At 58.8% G+C, this 20881-nt stretch overlaps 1 protein-coding gene across 2 annotated transcripts in view; it reads right to left on the bottom strand.

The window, feature by feature from the left end:
* The window catches only part of KDM2A (lysine demethylase 2A), a 51514-nt gene continuing 30633 nt past the window's right edge, over positions 1–20881 (bottom strand). The window contains exons 10-22 of one of the 2 annotated variants that reach the window (XM_074586442.1): positions 19923–20076; positions 17980–18095; positions 16714–16840; positions 14814–15235; positions 7869–7952; positions 5911–6177; positions 4995–5126; positions 4826–4915; positions 2943–3655; positions 1671–1834; positions 1134–1292; positions 813–1028; positions 1–559 (exon numbers count right to left, since the gene is read on the bottom strand). In XM_074586442.1, coding sequence (XP_074442543.1) covers positions 378–559; positions 813–1028; positions 1134–1292; positions 1671–1834; positions 2943–3655; positions 4826–4915; positions 4995–5126; positions 5911–6177; positions 7869–7952; positions 14814–15235; positions 16714–16840; positions 17980–18095; positions 19923–20076 — 2826 coding nt within the window. In that variant the 3' untranslated portion in view covers positions 1–377. Of the gene's footprint in view, positions 560–812; positions 1293–1670; positions 1835–2942; positions 3656–4825; positions 4916–4994; positions 5127–5910; positions 6178–7868; positions 7953–14813; positions 15236–16713; positions 16841–17979; positions 18096–19922; positions 20077–20881 lie in introns of both variants that reach the window. The other variant, XM_074586441.1, reaches the window with a different exon arrangement.

Genomic DNA, 20881 nt, shown 5'->3' with positions numbered 1-20881 from the left:
TTGGGGGGCGGGGGGGAGGAAGAGGGTGCCCCATTTCTCCGCACAGAGATCTCTATTCCAACCTCCGCCTTGGAAGCGGCCAGCCTCCGGGCCCAGGCTCCCGGCCATTTGCCCGTTCCTCCTCTGGTACTGGCCAGCCTGGCGGGACCATCTTCATCGGCAGAAAGTCCCGGGGAAGGAGGAGGAGGAAGAGGAGGAGGAGGAGGAGGAGGAGGAGGAAGGACGGTGGAGCCAGGCCAGCAGCGGCCCTGCCTGCCGAGTCAGATGGGAGGCAACGGCAGGACACAGAGGGCAAGGCGGGGAGGCGGAGGAGCGGTTCTCCGAGAGGGGTGGGATGGGCTCTTTTCCTTCTCCTCAGTCTGCCCCGGGGAGGGTCTCTAGCTGATTTTTTGGATCAGCTTCTCATCGGACAGGCAGTAGAGGCTGTTGATGGACAGGTCCGAGATGAAGTGCTCACAGGCTTTGCGGGTGATCTGTTTGCAACCTCGCAGGTCGATGAGGGTGACGTTGGAGATGCGGCGCAGGTACAGCAAGGCCTGGTCCGTCAGCTTATTGCAGCCTGCGGGGAGAGGAGAGGAAGAATCAGAAGGGTTCTGGTTAGACGGGACCTTGAAGATCATCTAGTTCCACCCCACGGGCAGGGACACCTCCCGCCAGCCCAGGTTGCTCCAAGCCCCGTCCAACCTGGCCTTGAACCCCTCCAGGGATGAAGAGCGAGCTGCAAGGCCTCCACGAAACCAGAGCTGGGAGGGCAGAGGAAGCCACTTAACGCCGGCAAGACCAACCAGGGCCACCCAGAGCCTCGTACCCACCTGCCATGTTGAGCTCGGTGAGGGAATTGCGCGTGGAGGAGCCCACGGCCGTGAGGAGGTTGGCCGACTGGTCCGTAAGGTGGTTGCAGTGGCTGAGGTCGAGGCGGGAGAGCAAGGGCATATGGCGGATGATCAGCCGCAGCGTGGCGTCGGTGATGTCCAGGCCGGCGAGCCGGAAATCGATCATGTTGCGGAGTTTGCTGCGATTGTCCTGACCTGCAAAAGGAAAGGAGAAGCTGAGCGTCCGGGTATTCCAGATCCGGCAATCGCCTCGCCGCTCTCCTCCGACTCCCTGCCGCCCCAGCCTGGCCAACAGCTTACTGGGTTTGTCTGTTGGAGGCGTGAGTAAGTCCCGGATCTGAGGGTCCTTGATTCCTACTGCCCACCGAAGATCGAGGGTCCTGAGAAGGGGGCAGCTGGAGGTACTGAGAGCACAGACCGCAGACCAGGAACAGCCCGCTAAGATGAGGTCTTTCAAACCTGCCGGGAGAAGGGAAGAGACGTTAACAAGTCAGACAGGCTTGGGAAGCTCCGAAATATCCCAGATCTCAGCCTTCTTCATCCAGGAACGCGAGGAAGCAGTTCCCCACCCTGCCTGGGGTGGGAAGGGGAGCCGGGCGCCCCGAAGGAAAGGTTAGGAGACAGCCGTGGGAAACCACATCACCGTCATCCCACACCATCGACCAACCGACCACACCACCCAGCGCCGGGTGCCGGGATCCAGGCACCCAGGATTTTTTCAAGCCGGTGGGTACCAGGGTGCAGAACCCATCTCTCGCTCTACTGCAGCCGTCAGGAAGCCTCGGGGCAGGCTGGTGACATCCCCCCCCACCACCACCCCCTCCAGCTCACCCTCACCTGGCAGCCTGTTGACGAGCCACGTTAGCTGTTTTTTGGAGATATTGGTCCAGCTGAGGTCAAGGCTGACCGGCTGTCTTTTGATGATGCCGCTCAACGCCTGGGGGGTGATGGACTTGCACCTGCTTAAATCTATCTTCGTCCACAATCTCTTGTCACAGCACCTGGGGAACGAGGACAAGGCTGAAAGCTGAGCCCCCGAGAGTGGTGGCGGGGGGGACACACAAGAGACGGCCAGCGGGTTGCTCGGCTTCGGGGAGGAGAGCAGCCCTGGCATGGCCACGGGGAAGTTTCTGAGGCTGCCTGGCCACCAAGGTTGCCCAGTACGGCCCCAGCGGGCTTTTGCTGCCATGTAACAAGACTCCGAGTCGCAGCTGTCTGCCTGCTTGCCCGGCCCCCCCGCCGCCCCCTTCCGGGTGCTCCTCCTGCCAGGGCGAAGATCTCCAGCATCCTGGCTCCCAGCAGGCAAAACACTCGGCCTGGTCCCACCCCACGGCCTCAGGAGCTGCGACAGAGCCCAGAGGTGGCAAAAACCCCTCCCTCTCCCACGGGAGATCCCATGGCAGCTCAGCTGTGCCCCTGAAGATGCCACAGCAGTGGCAGGTGAGGGGATGCTGGGCCACCGTCCCACCGTTCCCACCAGCCGCTGATCAAAGCGGGCCAGTCCTTTCCCGTTGTGCCATTCCCGCTGCTCAGCGGTTAGAAACCTCCTAGTTTCCAGTCCCCGTCTGTTCCCAAGCCCTCCATCCACAGCTGTCCCGCTGCCAGCATTGTCTTCAGGCCTGCCACCACCTCCCCCCACCATCCCCCCGAGGCATTTCCAGCTAGCAAACCCATCCCAGCCTGCTGGGAGGCCAAGGCAGGACGGGAGGCAGGGAAAAGCAAGGACCGTGCTGGGTGGCAGGCGAGGAAAGGGCAGCGGCACCTCGCAAGGACGCGGCAGGGGACACAGGTGCTCAGGTGACAGCACAGCCTGCCACCGTCTCCCAACAGAAGGGACAGGAGGAAAGGGACGATAAAGACCGGTGTACATATGGCAGAGGCAGCAGCCAGCGGGGTCCGAGGACAACGCTGCCCGGCAATGCCAGCTCCGGGGAGCAAAGGGAGGACATCGAGGCGAGATCCTTTCCCCCCCGGCTTCTCTCCGGCTGCCCATCAGGCACAAGGCTCGGTGCGGCCATGCCCGGTCCAGAGGCCAGGACAGGGGCAGGCCTGGCTGTGTGTCCCGTCCCCCCCCCGTCCCCAGCCGTCACCACGTGTCCCCAGACTCACCACTTGTACCAGGTCTTGCACACCCGCATGCACTCGCAGAGCTCCCTGCGAGTGAGGTAGCGGAAGACGGACATCCACACCTCGCGTTGCATCCAGCTCTCCTCGCCCTCCTGCGCCCGGCCCCCTCGGCCGTTTAGCCTGGCCGCCCCCCCCTCCTCCGCGTTCTCGTCCTCCTCCTCCTCTTCCTCCTCATCCTCCTCGGCGGCCGCCTCCTCCTCCCCGCCGCCCCGCAGGGGCATCCTGGCAGGCGCATGGCGCATGACCACGCGGGGGGAGTGCTGCAGGTTGGTGGAGGAGGCCGTGATGGCTTGCAGCTTGGGGACGATAGAAGTGCCGTGGACGTCTTTGGTGGGGCGTTGAAGCGTCACGGTGAGGTAGGAGCCGTGGAGCTTGGCCTTCTCCACCTCCGACAGCTCCTTCTTGCCGCTGGGGTTGTTCTCCTTCTCCCGCACCATGGTTCGCTCGGTGGCCTGGAGCCGCAGCAGCTGCCGTCGCTTGAAGCGCTCGTCTCTGCTGGCGCTGTGGTGGTCGCTGGGGCCGGCTCCCGGGGACGAGCGCGTCACCACACCTCGCGGTGACGCTGGGTCGTGGATCAGCTGCAGCATGGGGGTGGGCGAGTTGGGCGGGGGGGTCAGGGGCTCCTCGCAACTCCGCAGGGGCCGCAGCACCTTGGCTTGCGCCGTGTCGTCGTCGCTCTCCTCCACCTTCCGTTTCTGCGGGGAATTGGGGTGGCAGGTTAGCGGGGATGGAGCCACGGTGGGCCCCCCCTCTCCTCTTCCCCAGGACAACACGCACGGTGCCAGCAGGGTCTGCACCAGCAGTGCCCAGTACCACCAGGACCGGAGTCCTCCCCACACACACACACCAGCAACCAACATTTTCCTTCCCCCCTCCACAAAGGGGGTGTCCCCTGAGGTTGGGGGTGGCTTCCACTCCGTGCCTGACAGTCTCTCGTCTCTTGCAGTGGAAAGTCTCAGGATCACAGCTCAGCACAAGACACCGTGGGGACAAGGGGTGCTCATCACATCCGCTCCAAGTGCTGGGGGACCCAGGAGCCAGGCAGATGTGCACCCCGAGCATGCACATCACCCCCGAGAAGGTGAAGGTGCCCCAGGGAGGCTGTTCCCTGCCCTGGCTTGCCTTAGCTGCCGCGCTTCCATCCACGGCAGCGGGCACGGTCCTACAGGCGATGCGCCAGCCGTAGGCCGGTGTCCTGGGCAGCACTGGCCATCGCCAGAGGGCCAGCTGTTGCCGCACGCAGTCCGTTTGCTGCCCAGCAGAGGAACTCAGCTGCCGCTTCGGCAGGAGCCCGGCCTTGGCCTGCTGATGGGCTCTCTGGGAGCCAGGGACAGAGTGCTGGGGGGTGTCAGCTCACCCCCCGGCAGGAACCCAGGACCAGACTGTGGCAGGATGCTGCCGGGCCCCCAAGTGCTGCTGTGCTGCACCTCCAATGACTCCCACTCTCACCAGCCACTGCCCAACTGGTCCCCTGGATTGCACTGGTGCCTGCCTGCCCTCCATCCCACTTGTGCAGCCCGGCCTGGCTGAACACTGCCTATCAGGATGCTGCGGATGGAGGACATGCATCACAGAATGGTTTAGAATGGTTTGGGTTGAAAGGGACCTTAAAGCCCACCCAGTGCCACCCCCTGCCCTGGGCAGGGACACCTCCCACCAGCCCAGGTTGCTCCAAGCCCCATCCAACCTGGCCTTGAACCCCTCCAGGGATGGGGCAGCCACAGCTTCTCTGGGCAGCCTGGGCCAGGGGCTCACCACCCTCACAGCCAAGAATTTCTGCCTCAGATCTCATCTCAATCTCCCCTCTTCCAGTTTAAAACGGTTCCCCCTCATCCTGCCCCGCCACAGCACAGCTCGCCTCCTACCTGGCCCTTCTCTGCATCGTCACCCTGGTAGCATTTGGGGCACTCCCAGCAGTTGGGGAGCTCGTCGTTGAGCAGCCCTTCCCCATCCATCTGCGAAGAGAAGAGGGCAGTCAGCAGCAGTCCTTCCCCACAGCCCAGCTCCCCCTGCGCCAGCGCCCGCGCCGCTCACCTGCAGGCAGCCAGGGTGAACAATCTCGTTGCAGATACAGCACTCCATGAGCTTCTTCTCAAAGTCCTGCGAGTCTTCGTTCTGATCCACCTCCCCGCAAAGTGCACACGTGACCGAGTGAGGCAGCCTGGGCTACAAAGGAAAGCAGGGGTGAAACCAGGGCAAGGGGAGACAGCCTTCTCCCTTTCCTCCTTCTCTCCACCATTGCTTGAATCATGGGGAAACACAGAATTGTAGGGGTTGGAAGGGACCTTTGGAGACCATCTAATCCGACCACCTGACAGAGCAGGTTCACCTAGAGCAGGCTGGACAGGAACACATTGAGGTGGGCTTTGAGTATCTCCAGAGACGGAGACTCCACAGTCTCTCTGGGCAGCCTGTTCCAGCGCTCCGCCACCCTCAAAGTAAAGTTTTTCCTCATGTTTAGATGGGAGTTTCCTGTGTTCCAGCTTGTGCCCATCGCCCTTTGTCCTGTCGCTGGGCACCGCTGAAAAGAGCCTGTCCCCATCCTCTTGACACCCGCCCTTGAGATACTGACAAGATCCCCTCCCAGTCTTCTCCTCTCCAGGCTAAACAGACCCAGGTGTCTAAGCCTTTCCTCATCCTACATTCCCTCGATCATCTTCGTAGCCCACCGCTGGACTCTCTCCAGTCCTTCTTGAACTGGGGAGCCCAGAACTGGACCCAGTACTCCTGATGCGGCCTCACCAGGGCAGGGCAGAGGGGGAGGACGACCTCTCTCAATCTGCTGGCCACACTCTTTTTAATGCGCCCCAAAAGTGCAAGCGAAGGGGCCAACTATCCCCCAGGAATCAAACTCGGTCACCGCCCCTCTCTGTCTGACCCCGATCGGCCACACAGAGTCGCTGCCAGGCTGCAGAAGACTTCTGAGAAGAGGATCAGGCCGCAGACTCACCGCTAAGCATTGCCGGAGGACGCAGGACTGCTTCATGCGGCCAGGCCCACCAAACTTCTTCATGTCCCTGCAATAGTGGCACATGCCACACTCGCCCTGCATGCAAGCCTTGCATTTTCGGCACCGCACCCGCCTCCGCCTGGCGCCTGACACGATGGGAGAGACCGTAGGCCTGACGGGTGTCGGGCGAGGGGTTGGCTTCATGGTGTGAGGCTTGGTGATGGGGATGGTGGGCAGGCGCACCCTCAGCCGGGCCTGGAGCTTTAGCTGGCGATAAAAATAGAGAGAAGTGGTGTGAGATGAGTGAAACGTTCGGCTTGGATGAGAAAGCCTCTGATCCCCGGCTCCCTCACCTCTCTGCAGACAAAGGAACCCGTATCGGCACTGCCCCGGACAGCTTCTCCTCCAGCACCCTCGTTCAGCCTTCGCCACCCCATACCAAGAGCTCTCCCATCCTCCCACCGCCCCATCAGGAAGCAGAAATGGGTCTGAAGAGGGCTGCTGAGTCCGAAAAGCATCACGGTGCTCCAAATCAGCCACTCCTTCCTTCTGAGGCAAGGAATGACAAAGTCCACCTGGGGAACCGGAAAGGTTGTCCTCTCTCTGTGCCACCCAAGTCCCTCCGCCAGCTGCGCACGGGGACGGGGCTCAGCTCTGACATGAGCATTCCGGTCACTCTTTGGGGAACACCCAAGCACCGCTGTTCACAGCGCCGGTGGGACAGCACAGCTCTCCAGCAGACACCTGCCACCACACGTTCCACCAGCCCTCACAGCATCCTTCTGGGATCGGCCGTGATGGCGTGTGCACTCCAGCTGATGGGCTCGGGGAAGGGCAGGCACCCAAAAAAACCCAGTACAAGGACAGGGTCGGGGATGCGCCAAGCATCTGAGCGCTGCATCCGAAGTGTGCAGACATCTCCCGGTCTTTTCTCCCAGAAAAGCTGCCCGAGACGCTTGTGCTGCTGAAGGACCAGGAAATCACGCTGGATCCCCTTGGGCAGGGCAGGCAGGTAGAGACAGGCACCTCCAAAGGGCAATCCGAGAGGCTTGTTTGTCTGCAGACACCCAGACGGGGTGTTACCCACCCTTCCCAGTGCGGTGGGGTCCTGCTCTTCCCATACGCCTGCCCGTGAGCCCGTCTCCCGGCAGGAAGGAAGCAGTGACCTATGGGAGCCGTCCTGCTGGGCCAGGGGAAGGCAGCCTGCGGAGGGGAAGTCCGGCCAGCCAGCGGCTCCTCGCCTCCATCAGCCCAGCGAGCGCAGCCTGGGCCGTGCCCCAGCTTTGGGCCCTGGGTTACGAGCACAGCTGGGGAAGGGAGGGCACGGGAGCGCTGAAAGGTCCTTTCCCCGAGAAAAAGGGAAAGGTTTCTACCGGCTATCTGCAGGTTGAGACCCCCAAGAGGGAGCTGCCTTCCTTTGGGTTGCAAAAGGCAACGCTACAGCGCGGGCATCGTGCTGGCAGGGGCTGGGACCAGGCAGCGAGGGGCCGGGCCCACCGAAGAGGCAGGGCGGATGCTGATCATCAACGCCCAACACCTCGCTCTTCATCTCTCGGGAAACGCAACAGCAACAGGCTCCCCTGACACACAATACCACCCAGGACCCCCTTGTCAAGCCAGAGAGCTCGCTTTAGAGGATCGTCCCACCAAAAGCAGGGCTCCGGCTCCTCTGAGCATGACTGAGGGGCTGGAGAACATGGAGCAGCTGGGGCTGACCTAGTTACCACCCATCGGCTGGTGACCGGCATGGTGGGAGACCTCCACCACTGCCAGCGAACAGGTTTGCCCGCGGTGCTATGGAGGCGTTTGCGCGCCATGCCCCTCTGCACTGCCCCATTTCTGCCCGTCGGCTCCAGCCTCCGTGGCAGGTACGGAAGCGATGCCACCACACCGCGGTGGCAGGTCCCCAGCTCAACCACACGCGACGCCCGCCCAGCTGCGCTCCCGGCAGCTCCTACCTTATCTCTCTTGGGCCACTGGACGATGGGGATGCCTGTAAGTGCCAGTTTGGGGTCGCTGTTCGCGTATTCTTCTAGCAGCAGCTAATGGAGAGAGAGGGAGGGTGAAGAAAAAAAAAAAATAAAAAATAAGAGACAAAAAGCACAGGTGGGAGCAGAGCGAAAAAAGGCTCCCGCCAGCGAGGCGGGCTCCGACCAGATGCCAAGGCCAGCACGCTTCAAAGGCGGCTGGGAAGGAGCCCTCCTTCTACCCACGCCCGCCAGCAACGATCCCTCCCCACGTTAGGCAGACAAGCTCCGTCGAGTCGATCTGCACGAGCGCTTTCATCAGCCGCCTTTCAGCCTCCAGGCCCCGCTCTCTGCGGTGGCAGGGGGGGGAGAGTGCCAAGCTTTTGCAATCCAGGGGGATTTACGGTGGGGGGCGAAGCACGAGGGTCCCTCCGTCTCTCCCCGCGGTGGTCCCCGGGTGTGGGGTAGCTGCGGGGTGCAGCGGCGGCAGGACGCGGTGACCCAGCAGCCCTGGGGCAAGCTGCCAGGTAGCCAAAAAGCTGCTCCCCGGCACTTGCCTTGGGGTTTAGCTTTTGGCATGAGAGATGCCTCGGCCCCCACCGGACCGGCACGCTGCCCTCCGGGCACCCTCGCTCTCGGTGGATGGGGACTCCCTGTAGTCACCCTGTCCCTTTTGTCCCCCCAGCTCCTCCATCGCAGCCCTCTCCCCAGCGGCCCATTCCCTACCGAATTTGCCAGTTGCAAAGGTGCTTTATTTACTCGGCGTTGCCATGACTACGCAAGGCAGGAGCCTCCTGCCGGCATCCCCCAACGCGTGGCGGTGCTTCCCGCTGCCAGGCCGTGCCAGGGCAGGGGCCGGATGGTGCGTTGTCCCCCCCTGCGCCGTGGGGGCTGCGCGCTCCCCGGGCCCGGTACAGGCTTACCGGGGCTCCCTCGGTTCCTTCTCGGGCGGAAGGAAGCCGCAGCCTCCCCTCGGCGCAGGGTGCTGCCTACAGACTTTCCGCCTCCCCGCCAGCCCTTCCCACGAGCGCACGCCGAAAAGAAAAGGTCAGGGGCTGGAGGTGGGGGGCGGGGGTGTCCCCAGTACATACGTGTGGGCAGCTAACTGCAGCCTCCCCCCTGGCCGGGGCACCGCGGGGGGTGGCGGTGGCTAGGGCACGCTCTGAGCCGGGGGTGCTAAGGGGGTGGCGGGAGGGGACGTCAGGGTCTCGGGGCTGCATCTGGCTCGGTGTCGAGGTGGGCGACAGCCCCTTCCGTCCTCTCTGACCCCTCGCGCTCTGGATGGTGCCGGGGGGACAAGGCGGGGGGTACCCCGGGAGCTCACCGCATGCTTCCCCAGGAACTCGGCACCAGCGAGCGCGCCCCAGGGAAGGGGAGGGGAGAAGCGAGCCCGAGCACCAGCCAGGGACCCCCCTCCAGGGAAGTAAGGGTCCGTCCCCCCCCACCCCGCCGCGGTCCCCTCCCACCCTGGCTGGGTCCGGAGAGTCCCCGCGTCCCCTCCCCATCCCGCGAGCGTTGCCAACTGCCTGACCTTGCGCCTCTGGAGCTGCCGTGACTCTGGGGCGAAGTTTGCCGAGCCCTCTTTGTCTCGGTGCCCGCACTGCGAGGGCCGGGGCCCCCCCCTCTCCCCAGACACCTCCAGGGGCTGGCTCAATCTGAGCGGACCCGAGCCGGATCCCGGGTCTTCGGGGACATGGTTGGGGGAGCAGCCGTGCCCCCCGCCCCGAGAGCCCCCGGTTCCTCCCGGGCTCCGGCAACCGCACTGGCAACCTCGTGCTCCTCCCGAGGAGCCCTTGGGCAGCAGCGGCAGCTTCCTGAGCCTGAAACAATGCTGCTGCGTCACCCACATGCGGTTCCCAGCAATGCTTTGCAACGGGAAGATGGCAGAAGAGAAAAAAGCGAGCGAACGAGCAGAGGGCAGAGCCGTTCTGCTGCAGAGCCGGGAGGGGCCGGGACGGGCGGTTGGCGCCGCACGGATTGGCGCAGGGGCCCCCGAGAGCGGCGCGGCCCACCTTCTTCCCTCCCTCCCTCCGCCGCCGCAATCGGAGAAGCCGGGGGGCCAGGGTCCCCAGGGCCGGGGCAAGCCGTGGGGAGAGCACGGCGGAGAGCCCTCACCCCAGCCCCGCTCACGCCCAGCCTCCCCCGACGCCCTTCTTTTGTCTTCTCCGAAGTGTTTTTTTGGGGGGTTCCTGCTGGAACCCACCTGGGTCTAGGAGACAGCGCCGGCGTGAGCGGGGAGAAAGGGCTTTTAAATGAAGGCAAGGTGTGTGTGGGAGCGGGAAATCATCCCCCAAAACACGCGGGCTGCAGGGATTGCACCCTCCCGACCTGGATGCACAAACCCTCCCCGACAAGTATCCCGTCAGCTAAAGTTTGGGAGCAGCTGTAGTCCCAAAGCCACCGGTGACCTAACCGCTAGAGGGGGACAAACCCATTCCGGGTGAAGCAAGGTCTCCCCAGCCAGCCCCACCTCCCTGAGACACCCCAACTTCCCCCCCCCAGCACCCCGCCTCCAGACGACCGCAATTAAAATGGAGGAAGCTCTTGAAATAAAGCAAGTTCCCCAAAGCAGCACTGGAGAACAGCGACCGCTCCCCGCTCTTGATGCAGCCAAAGCATCTGTGGGCAGCCTCGGCTTTTGTCTCTCCTGCCCCTGGAGAGCCCAGGAAGCCACTGGGCCACCTGACTCCAGACTGGCACCACCTCGGGCACTCCCTGGCACAGGCTCTCCATGGATCTTGCTCTCTGCATCGCACCAGGGACAGCCAGCGTGGAGGACGTGCAGGGTGGCTCCTCCGTCACATCGCCAAGGTCAAGTGCATCAGGTGGCACGCTGAGGTGACAGCCGGTCGGGCAGGAGGGCAGAGGGGTCTCTGGCATGTCCATTTGGACAGCAATTGTGGAAGCATCAGGCATCTCGTGAACGTCACACCGCTGGCAGAGGCATGGGGAGAACCACCACGCATGGAGGTCAGCGCTTCACACCTGGCTTTAGTCTCATCTGACCTGGCCAGTGCTGCTGTCCCACCAAGGTGGGGGGACCTTTTCAGCACAGCTCACAGGCCACCCTGGCCTTCCACATCCATCCCTGTGGAGTCAGGTCCCATTCCTCACCAATTCCTCTCTGCGCCCCATTGCCCTGCAGAGAATGGGGAACTCTGCGCTGTCCCCATGGCCACCGAGAGAGAGTGGAACGCCCTCGGACCACTCTCTCTTCCCAAGGGCGCTCATCGGTGCTTTTGCATCCCCCGGGCTTCAGCGAGCTGACATGTTTTCCGCTTCTTTTAGATGCGAGCACCTGGAGAAAGAAATTGTCTTGGGAAAGCAGATTCCAGCTGGCAGATTTCCTGGGGCAGGGAAAGGAGAACATGAGGCACGGAGGACGTTTCGGGCAGATGTGACCCACAGGAGGAGCAGCCCAGGCAGACGAGGAGAGTAACACGCGTTCAGAGGGAGCGAGGAGATGTCTCTGACCATGGGGAGACCCAGGTACATGGGCAGCGCCAGACCAGAGCCTTTGAGATGAGGTCCTGGAGACAGCATCCACACTTTTAGGAGAAGCTCTTCTTGTTTCTACAGCACTTGGTGCTCCAACATCTCCATGCAGAGCCCAAATATAACCCAATCATGCCAGTTACTGAGGCCGCAGGGCTTGGTGGCCCCGTGGCAAGCGAATGGCTCAAAGGTGGGCTCAGCTCCCCACAAGTCAGCCGGCAGCAGGTCTGAGAGCTCTGAAGCCAGAGCCTCATGAACCACCCTGCTCCTCTGACGCCTAAATGAGGGAAACGACCCCAAGAGGGGTCAGAAGTGATGGACAGAAGCAGCCAAAAAACAGTGGGACCTCTCAGAAGTTCCCTCTTTGACAATGATCTTTCCAACAACCCCAGTCCAGGCCATCACCAAACACAGGGAGATTTTTCAGCAAGACATCAGTGCTACAAGGCAACAGGTCACAACCTCATTTTGCAAAGCCGGATCTTCTCCCGAGGCAGTGCTACAAGCCTTTTTGGTTTCTCCAGGCCCTCCCAGTTAAGCCACTGGAGAGCAGCTCTCAGTCACCGGCTCAGAAGGCAGCGACGTGGTGTCACCAGGAGCTTTCCAAGGGAGAGAGGCAAAGCTGGAAAGGTTAAGGAGAGGCAGAGGTGGCAACATGCTCTTCCTATTCAAGATGCCTGATGCAGCCTCGGTTTAGAGTCTCAGCAGGTGGACAATCCCACCTGCCACGGAGCTGGAAGCACATCTTTGTCACATCCAAAGTGTCACGTCCCAACACGTGATGGCTCCAGGCCCAATTCACGACAGGATAGAGAAGCGTATTTCTTCACGTGACCCAACACATAGGACATCCTGAAGTCATGATCACCACATAAAACACTGGGAAAAGGCAGCATTTTCCTGCTCTTTGCCTGCTGCCGTGGGCCTGGGGACACCGGTTAGCAGAGGGTGGTGGGACAATTTGATCTGACAGGCAGATCAAGGTGCCAGGTCACTCCCTACCTGTGTGTCTGGCCTCTACGATGAGAAAACGCCATGTCCTGATCCCGGGTAGCACAAAAGCCTTCCGTACCACAACGTCTGCCTAACTGGAAGACAACTATGTAGTGATGGCGGCAGAGTTGGCGAGTGCTGAAAACACATTGGTTTTGTGCTTCTCTAGAGCAGGTCTTTCCCCAGAGGTCCTGCTGGCCAGATCCCAGGTCCATTAATGACCTCACTTGGTGACGTAAGGGTACCTGCTGCAGACCGACGGTCCCAGCGTGAGGCTAAGACGCTGTGGAGGACGCGCTCTTTCTGTTCAGTTTAAATCACTGAAAATGGATTAGGTTGTAGTTCTCCACTAGCGCATGAAGAGAAACAGCAGGTCTGGGGGGCAGCACGAGGGATCCCGCACGGATCACGCCTCCGAGAGCTGGGAGGGAAGGCAGGAGCATCAGAACAAGAGCAGAGAAGGGAAGGGCCGCACTTACACACAGCCCCAGTAGAATTTTGTTCTGGGACAGTCAGCTACAATTGCGCAACAACACAAAAGCTATTAGAGGAAGGAGCTACACCAAAGCTTACAGAGGAAACACAACTGAAATAGGATCTGTAGCCCCCATCATGAGTTACAGAGGCGTGGATGGTCACCTCTCACCTCTAGCTTGGTAACAACTTGTCCTGCCTTAAAAAAAATATAAGGTATTCTTCATACAAGCTATCGATATTGAAAATTAGACCTTCACTCATCATGCTTTTCAGTCGCCCCACCAGTTAAAAGGTTTAGCTAGAAACATCTTGCCCCTTTCTGCAGGATTTATAAGCCAACCTGCATTTGCCAGTTCCATCACCTTTAAGGAAAACCTAAGTTTTGGAAGTAGAAGTTTGCTGTAGTTTGATGAACTCGTCCTGTTTCCTCCAGCCACTGCAGTCTGGTGACCAAGGAATTCATGCCCCGAGGATGCCCTGTAGCACAGGCTCTACTTGGGAGGCTGCTAATAATCCTGAGGGAGAGAGTCCTGCAGCTCCGGATACTTCTGAGCCTCAGAGGACAGCAGGATTTAAGGAGCAAGGCCTTCGGGGAAGCTGTTTGCTCTGACCAGACTGCACGGGCTTTTGCTCATCTGCCAGGTACAACTGGACATGGGGGCTAGTGGGTCACATCCAAACTACAGCCACGCGTCCGTTAGCTCAAGGACACAACAAGTCCTTTGAACAGGTCTCAAAACCCAGCCGAACACCGACAACCTTGAATACTCTGCCTTGAAAACACCCAACACACGACACCCGGCTCTCCTTTCTCGGTCCAAGGGGTGAAAGGCGGCGCTCACAGCTCAGTCCGAGTCTCTCCGGAGCATCACAGGGTTCGTGGCAGGGCCACCACGGCGGCTCAGAGACACACGTGCTGCATTCTCGAAGGCCACAGCACACACAACGCACTTGAAAAAGCCACAGGAAACCAGAATTGCAGCCCACTAACAGCACCTACTCCCAGGCCTTTAGCCAAGCTCCACCAGAGCAGACGACAGCCCACCCTGGGACCCCAGAGCTGCGCCCTCCGCTCTAAAGGCGGCGGAGAGCCGGATTTACCAGACGACCCACCAAAAAAAAAAAATTAAAAAAAAAAAGATCAGGAGAGAGAAAAAACCCACGATGGCAAAGACTGAGATACACCCATGGCTGTATCTGTATGTCAGCGTCGGTACAGGCAAGCAGCTGAACAGATCACCATCAGCAAGGAAGGGAGCAGAAGGTAACTGGGGGTTTAGGGACTAAACTGGACTTTTGGGGAATAGAGCGAGGCTGACATGCTCAATTCAGTGCTGAAAGGGTTAAAACACCAAAAGTTCAGCACAACAGGTCTGGCAGATAGAGCTCGGGGTGTAAAGCAGGGTAGGGAAAAAGGAGAAAAAAAAAAAAAAACAATGAAAAAAACCAAACTGACTCATATAACCTAAGGTCACATCTTCTGCAAACAGCTCAAAGAAACAAGGGTTTCTTTGGGTTGTCTGGGGCAAGGAAACACCTGGGGCAAGGAAAGGGCTGCAACTGTCACAGTATCCAGCATCGCAAGGAGTCCACGGCCAGAACTGGAAACGAACTGCATCGCAAACGAGCGCTCTTGCGCCGACACCCGCAAGGGACCCAGCCAGGGCCCAGAGCGTCCCCAGTTAGTGGCTGGGAGCAGTAACTGCTCCTGCTAGCCATGACCCAAAATCCAAGCCAGGGCTGTCCCTCAGCCTCAGCTGGTATATCATCAGCCTCACATAGAGGAGGAAGAGGACACCAAGTCTCCAGAAACATCACCCCCTTGCCCCAGGATGGGGGTACAGTCGGAGTCAAGCACAGTTTTCCCTGTGGGAAAATGCCCTTCCACCTCCGATGCCGCAAGAAAGCGGATGGAGCCCTGGCAGCCCCGAGGAAGGGCAGCGCTTGCGGCTCCTTCACGTCTTTACGTACCTTGACGTCAGCGATGAGGGCGTCCTCATCCTCGATGCCGGTGGGAACGCACTTCTTGTGCAGAGGGAGCGACTCCAGTTTGTCCACGAGGCAGCGCAGCCCCTCCAGCTCAAACTGCGTCAGGTGGACCTTCCTGCTCTTGCGCGGGCTGCCACCATTGGGGTCCCAGGCCTGGCCGTTTTGGGAGCCCCGGCTGGAGTCGGAAGAGTCTATAGATGGGGTCTTCTTCAGATCCGGCAGGCTGCTCCGGCAGCTCTTGCCCAGTTCATCATAGTCCACATTGGCACCGTTGGCTATTGGGCTGGTGAGAATGGACCGCCTTGTGACCGGTCGCCTGGGTTCCTTCCCTGCTGCGTCATCCTCTTCTTCCTCCTCCTCCTCCTCCTCCATGTTTACCGAGTCCGAGGAGCTCAGCTCCATATCTGCCGGGATGGAGAAAGAGTGAGAGAAAAGCACGGTGGCCAGACGCTCACCCACAGGAGGTGTTCGGCTTCTAGAGGAATCCCCCCAGTTACGTCGAAGCAACAGATACGTACAGGGACAAGGTGAGAGGAAACGATGGGGCAGACAGTGGCAGAACAGCTAAAAACCTTTCCCATTCCTGGCTCGTTTTGTGTGAAGGCGAGGCATGAGACATGGGAAAACCTCCCAGAGGAGGGGACAGCAACACTCTAGACTAAATTTAACAGAATCCTGGAATGGTTTGTGTTGGAAGGGACCTTTAAAGCTCATCTAGTCCAAGCCCCCTGCCACAGGCAGGGCCATCTTTCACTAGATCAGGTTGCTCAAAGCCCCGTCCAACCTGACTTTGCTTTTGGAGGACTTAGGATGTCCAGCCATCTGGTCCTGCGAGTGACTTGGGAATCTTGACCCTGCCTTCATCATGGGAGAAAGAGGATGTGGACTCGCTTGATGACCGTGAGGTCTCCGAGCCTGATTGCGCAGGATAAAGCGCCCCTCCGTTCCTTTTGGCTCTCTGCACAACCTTCACGCCGCTCAGCGGCAGAGAAAAGGCGACGAAGGCACTGGGGACCTCCAGGCAGGAGGAGGACAGAGACAGCCTTTCCCAACAGGGCGTTGAGGGACATCCCAACAGGGCCACAGGAGGAGGACAAGAGCAGGGAGCCGTGTCCCTCTGCTAGCACCCCTTGGGCAGAAATCAAAAGCCCCGAAGAGGCTGTGGCTGTGAGGAGAGGTGCCCAGAAGTCAGCATTTACAGCCTCATAGGGGAGCGAGGACAGATTTGCTTCGAGAGCCTCGGGTAGAAGCTATCCGGCTCTCTCCCACTCTGAAGAAGGGTCTCTAAGAAATCGCCTGTTGAACCACTCCTCGGGTCCCACGTACCTTGGCTGTAAAGAGGCCAAACGTTCCTTTTGCAAGAGACTCCCTGCCTTCCCTTGCACATAACCTTGACAGCGCTTTAAATTCTGTGCGCAGGAAGGCCCTGATGAGCAAGAAAGCGTTACTGCCGCACAGCCCACAGCACAGCGGTGGTTACTGCAACTTCCCTCCACCTCTTCTGTTAAAGGCTTCGCGCGTACCAGCAAGGCCAGGAACTTTGCGTGCTGGTTTCGCAGCTGCAAGGAACCTGGCCTGCTGCAGGGGCAAAGGAGGAAGCAAAAGCCGGGCTAGTTTTGACTTCTCGCTCAAAGGAAAAAAAGAAATAAATCGCGCCTCCTTCAGCCAGTCTGCAGTGCCCTCCGACCGCTCAGTGCGGCAAATAGGGAAAAGGGAGGAAATACCCGAAGAAACCACCTGGCGAGACTGAGGAAGCGATGGTCCCAAATGCTTCCCACAGAGCCCTCCCCTGCCCGAGCCAGACAGTTCCCCAGCTGGAGGGTGCAAGAAACCGCTTCGATACGGGTGAGGGAGGAATAAGGGCTGGAGAGCCACCGCTTACCCATACTGAGCGATTCCTTCTGGAAGTCCTTGGTCAGATGCGAGCGGCTGGTGATGCAGTAGACATAGCGCTCCAGCACATACCAACACATCTCGTAATAGAAGGGATAACGAAACTTATTTGGGACCTGCGAAAGAGGCAAGGGGAAGGGGATCAGCTCAGGCTTCCATCGCCACTGGGCTGCACAGGGAGAGCTCTTATTACTGCTGCCTTCGGACCAGACCGATCTCCTCCTGAGAGACAGGAAATGCATGTACATGTTTAACAGCATCATTCATGCTTCTGGCAGCCTGATGTAATTCTCCTCGCAAAAGGATATTATCCCCAGGCAGAGCAGAGACCAGGCGCTACTCACTCGCAAGCCATTAACATTTCATTTTTCTTTGTTAGGGTTGCAGCTCTTCCCCCACAGACCTCCTTCTCATTAGTGCGAGAAAGAAGTGGCGGATGCCACAAGAGATTTCAGTTGAAGGGAATGGTTCAAGCCCACTTCCCAAGCCCCAGCACGGCATCTGACAGGATTTGTACTGGGGGAGGGAAAGGGCTGGTCTATTAAGAGAGGTGTTACCAGCTCAGCTATTTAGCAGGGGCTCTGTCACATCAGCGCCGGCAATTCGCGCGCAGGCAGAAGATCTCCCTGACCCTGCTGCCTGCCTCGCACCTTCCTGAGGCTACGCAGGCACACGCTCCGTCGTCGTGCGTGTGTCTCAGCTGCTCTGGATGACGGTCTGACATCTGAGCGCTAACCCACAGGTCCTGCCTGCTGCAGCACCCTGAACTGCTTTGGCCAACAGACTGTCCATCACAGCCCAGGCGTGTCCCGAAGCTCCTCTAGAGGAGTCAAGCATGGCAGGACCCACCTCTCCACAAGGAGCAAGCGAGAACACCCACTTGCCAATGGCATTCTCAGCTCAAGACCTCAGGAAGCCTTTAGTTTCAGTGATCTCAGACCAGTCATCAAGGTTTAAGATCAACACCAAGCAGCAGCAGAAAGCAGCCAGGTAAGGGAAGAGGCAACACGCTGGACGAGCTCCATGGACGTGTTGCTGCCTTCCTCTTCAGGAAGCCAGCCGAGGTTCCCATCACACTCACAGCAAGGTTTCCAGACCCCTCAGAAGCCTGGAAGCTCACTTCTTGACAACTAGAGTGGAGCAATCTGTGACAGGGTGATTCTGAACTTGCCTGCCTGCACGCCACCGCTCCTGGCTGCGCCCTCCCCACCATCCCGGGAGGCCACGTCCTGCCAGCTCTCCCGCAGGTCCTTACCCGCGTGCGGTCTTCGATGCTGTAGATCCGGAGCTGCATAGGGATGTTGAAGCTGTGTAAGAAGTTGCCTCCGAAAACCAGCGTGTCCATGGGAGTGTACACGGCATGGATCCAACCTTGGAGAGAAAGCAGAGTTTGAAGAATCCTTCTGAGCGACTAGGTGAGGTCAGAGTCTCACGACTGACAGTCCCCGCGAATTCCAATTCTTTGCGATCTCTTACGAACTGTGCTTTTCAGAGCAAGACTGTCAAATCCACGCAACCTTCAGGCTGTTCCGCTAAGTCCACCCTGACAGTTACACCCTTAACCTGCATCCAGGTCAGCTGCGAACACACAGACCAGCTACTGACCCCTTGTCACGTCAGCCAGCCCTAGCGGCAGCGGGGAGCTAGGAAGGGACCCCACAGACTCCAGCTCTTTGAGGAGCTGCTGTGACGCAGCAACGCTCACCCCTCCTGAAGCGTCACTACTGAATTACTCGATACCCAGCTCACTCGACCCATCGAAGAGCTGGAGACAGCCTTGTACTTAGGCACTTAAATACACCTGTGGATCTGGCCTCGCATCCTCCCGTGGCGGCACACGTGCCACTGCCCACCTCCTGTCCATAGCGCTTTGTCATCCCGGTGTCTCTGTAAAGTTGCTTCCTAGCTGCACTGGGCCTAAAGAACACCAGCAGCAAGGAAAAAAGAGTCTTCCAAAGTCTGTTAAATAATTAAAAGAACCCTCAAAGCAACTCTAGACCCAGCTCTGTCATCTCCAATACAATCCAGCCCAGCCCAACATTTCGGGAATTCCAGCATGAGTTTCCTTAGGGCAAGGCCACTCAATTCACAAGAAGTGTCAGCCATGGTACCAGGGTCAAAAATGAGTAACTTGTGCAGTCCCTGGTGCTTTTTGTTCCCGGTCTTGCTGTAAGCTACAGGGGTACGTACGTACAACACAGCTTAGTCCTGCACTGCTGCTGGAGGTAAAACGGCAGGTTACAGCATTCTTTGCCATCTGAGACAATCTTCCAGACAATTTTTATAAAACGGTTTTATTAGAAGACTCAAAAGGGGTCCAACAATCTTTCTCCTCACAAGGGAGCACTCCCTAGTGCGAGCACAACATTTTGCAGACATCCTAAAAGGCTGGGAGCCAGTCCTTGCAAAAAACCAACCTGAGCCGCTGTTTCATCTGCCTCATCTCTTCCTCCTCTGCTGTTTTCCAGCACAGCACAGCACTCACTGTGCATGCAAGACACTGCTGATGCCCTCCAACTATTCTGCTTGCTAAACCGAGTCAGGCTAAAGATTTCTCTTACCTCGAGAGTGTTCCCGCTCCCAACCTCAAAGTCTCTTTGCCCAAGCCCTCTGCAAAGCAGTTAGCTGCGAGTCTCTCCCCGGTTACTGCTTCCCAGCTCCTTACCGGGTTTCAGCATTTTCCAATATCTGCTTCTACCTACATGATTTCCAGTTCTTCTATGTCCAGTACACGCAGACTGTTTGATTGTCTTTTCTCGTGTTCAGAGCAGTCACCTTGCTCCTTAAAATTCACACACTGGCTCCCTTCCTTGCTTCAAAATTTGAACGTAACTCTGCAGAGATTTCAGGGGAGACCCGGGAAGCTGAGGAGCCGTGCTGCCTCGGGCCAGCCTCTGTCCTCGACGCGTGGCAACATGCCGGGCTCTGGGAAAGCCTCCTTTAATAATTGATCAATTATGTGATGCGAGCCAGCCACAACTTTCCTGTCGCTTGGGCTGAATCCGCAGTGCCATGACAGACGTGTTTTAGGGAGCTGGCAAGCAAGAGGACAGAGGCACATCACGTCTCCCTCCCCCAGTTACTCATGAAGGAGGAAGCTAAACCCTGCCTGTTCTGATTTCTCTTGCATTCCAGGAGTTTCGGCCTCCTGCCACAACCCTGGTAAAGGCCAGGGTGCCCCTGCCCACCCTGCGGTACCTGAGGGGATGACAAACGTGTAGCCCTGCTTGAGCTCGATGCGCTGGCACTCTGACACTCTGTCCCCAAGGAAAATGTCTCCCTGCTTCCCTGAGAGAAGCCAGTTTTCATAGAGCTCCAGGTTCTGGGGTGTAGGAGGGATCAGCCAGAAGATCTGCAAAGAAAGACAACACGTGTAAGTCATAGCAAAATAGCTACTGACTGCCCCCTGCTTCTTCCAAACCTGTCCCACTGCCGGCATCTGAATCTCTTCCTCTCCCCGCCCACAGACGATGCAACATCTGCAGAAGTTCCCAGTAAAACGACCTGAACAGCCGTCCCATTTGAGAAGCTGCCGAACAAGGTCCTTCCTGACCTGACACACTGACCACCGTACGCAGACTGAGCTTGGGATGCTTTGTAAGGTATTATTTAACACCAGCGTCAAGAGATAGAGCGCCCAAAGACACCAGAGTATTAGAGTCAAAGGAAATATTTACCCGCATATTTCTGCCACGTTAGTACGAACTACACGAGAGATTTGCACCCGTCTGGCTCCATGCGATACAGGTGGCAAGGAGACGTCCATCCCTGACTAGGCTCTTCAAAGACTGTTAGCTCGGCCTTTGGGAGAAAGCACTGGAGCCACAAACCACCAGAATCGCTGCGGAAGTCTGGCAGCTACATCTCCTTTGCAAGGAAAGGTGGGTGAAAAGCCCAGGTTCTTCAGGCGGTGGGGGGAGATTGCTGCCCTCCCTGAACCTAGTCTAAGTCAGCAGAGAAAGACAGGATGGAATAATTGCCCAGGACTTGTCCTAAAGAAGTGACAAGAGTTCTTTCCTAGAGATCTGCCTTTACTGCCTGGAGGGAGCCCATCCAGCTGCCTCCAGCCAGAGAGTTCCTTCACAGCAGTTACAGAAGAGGACTCCGTATCCTAAGGCTGTCCAAGGCTCTTTCTCAGGAGATGTCCAGCCACCGCA

Source organism: Larus michahellis, chromosome 4, assembly GCF_964199755.1.
Source record: "Larus michahellis chromosome 4, bLarMic1.1, whole genome shotgun sequence".
In the NCBI taxonomy this organism is placed as follows: domain Eukaryota; kingdom Metazoa; phylum Chordata; class Aves; order Charadriiformes; family Laridae; genus Larus; species Larus michahellis.
Note: the sequence above shows the minus strand (reverse complement) of the source record. Positions and strands in the feature narration are given on the sequence as shown.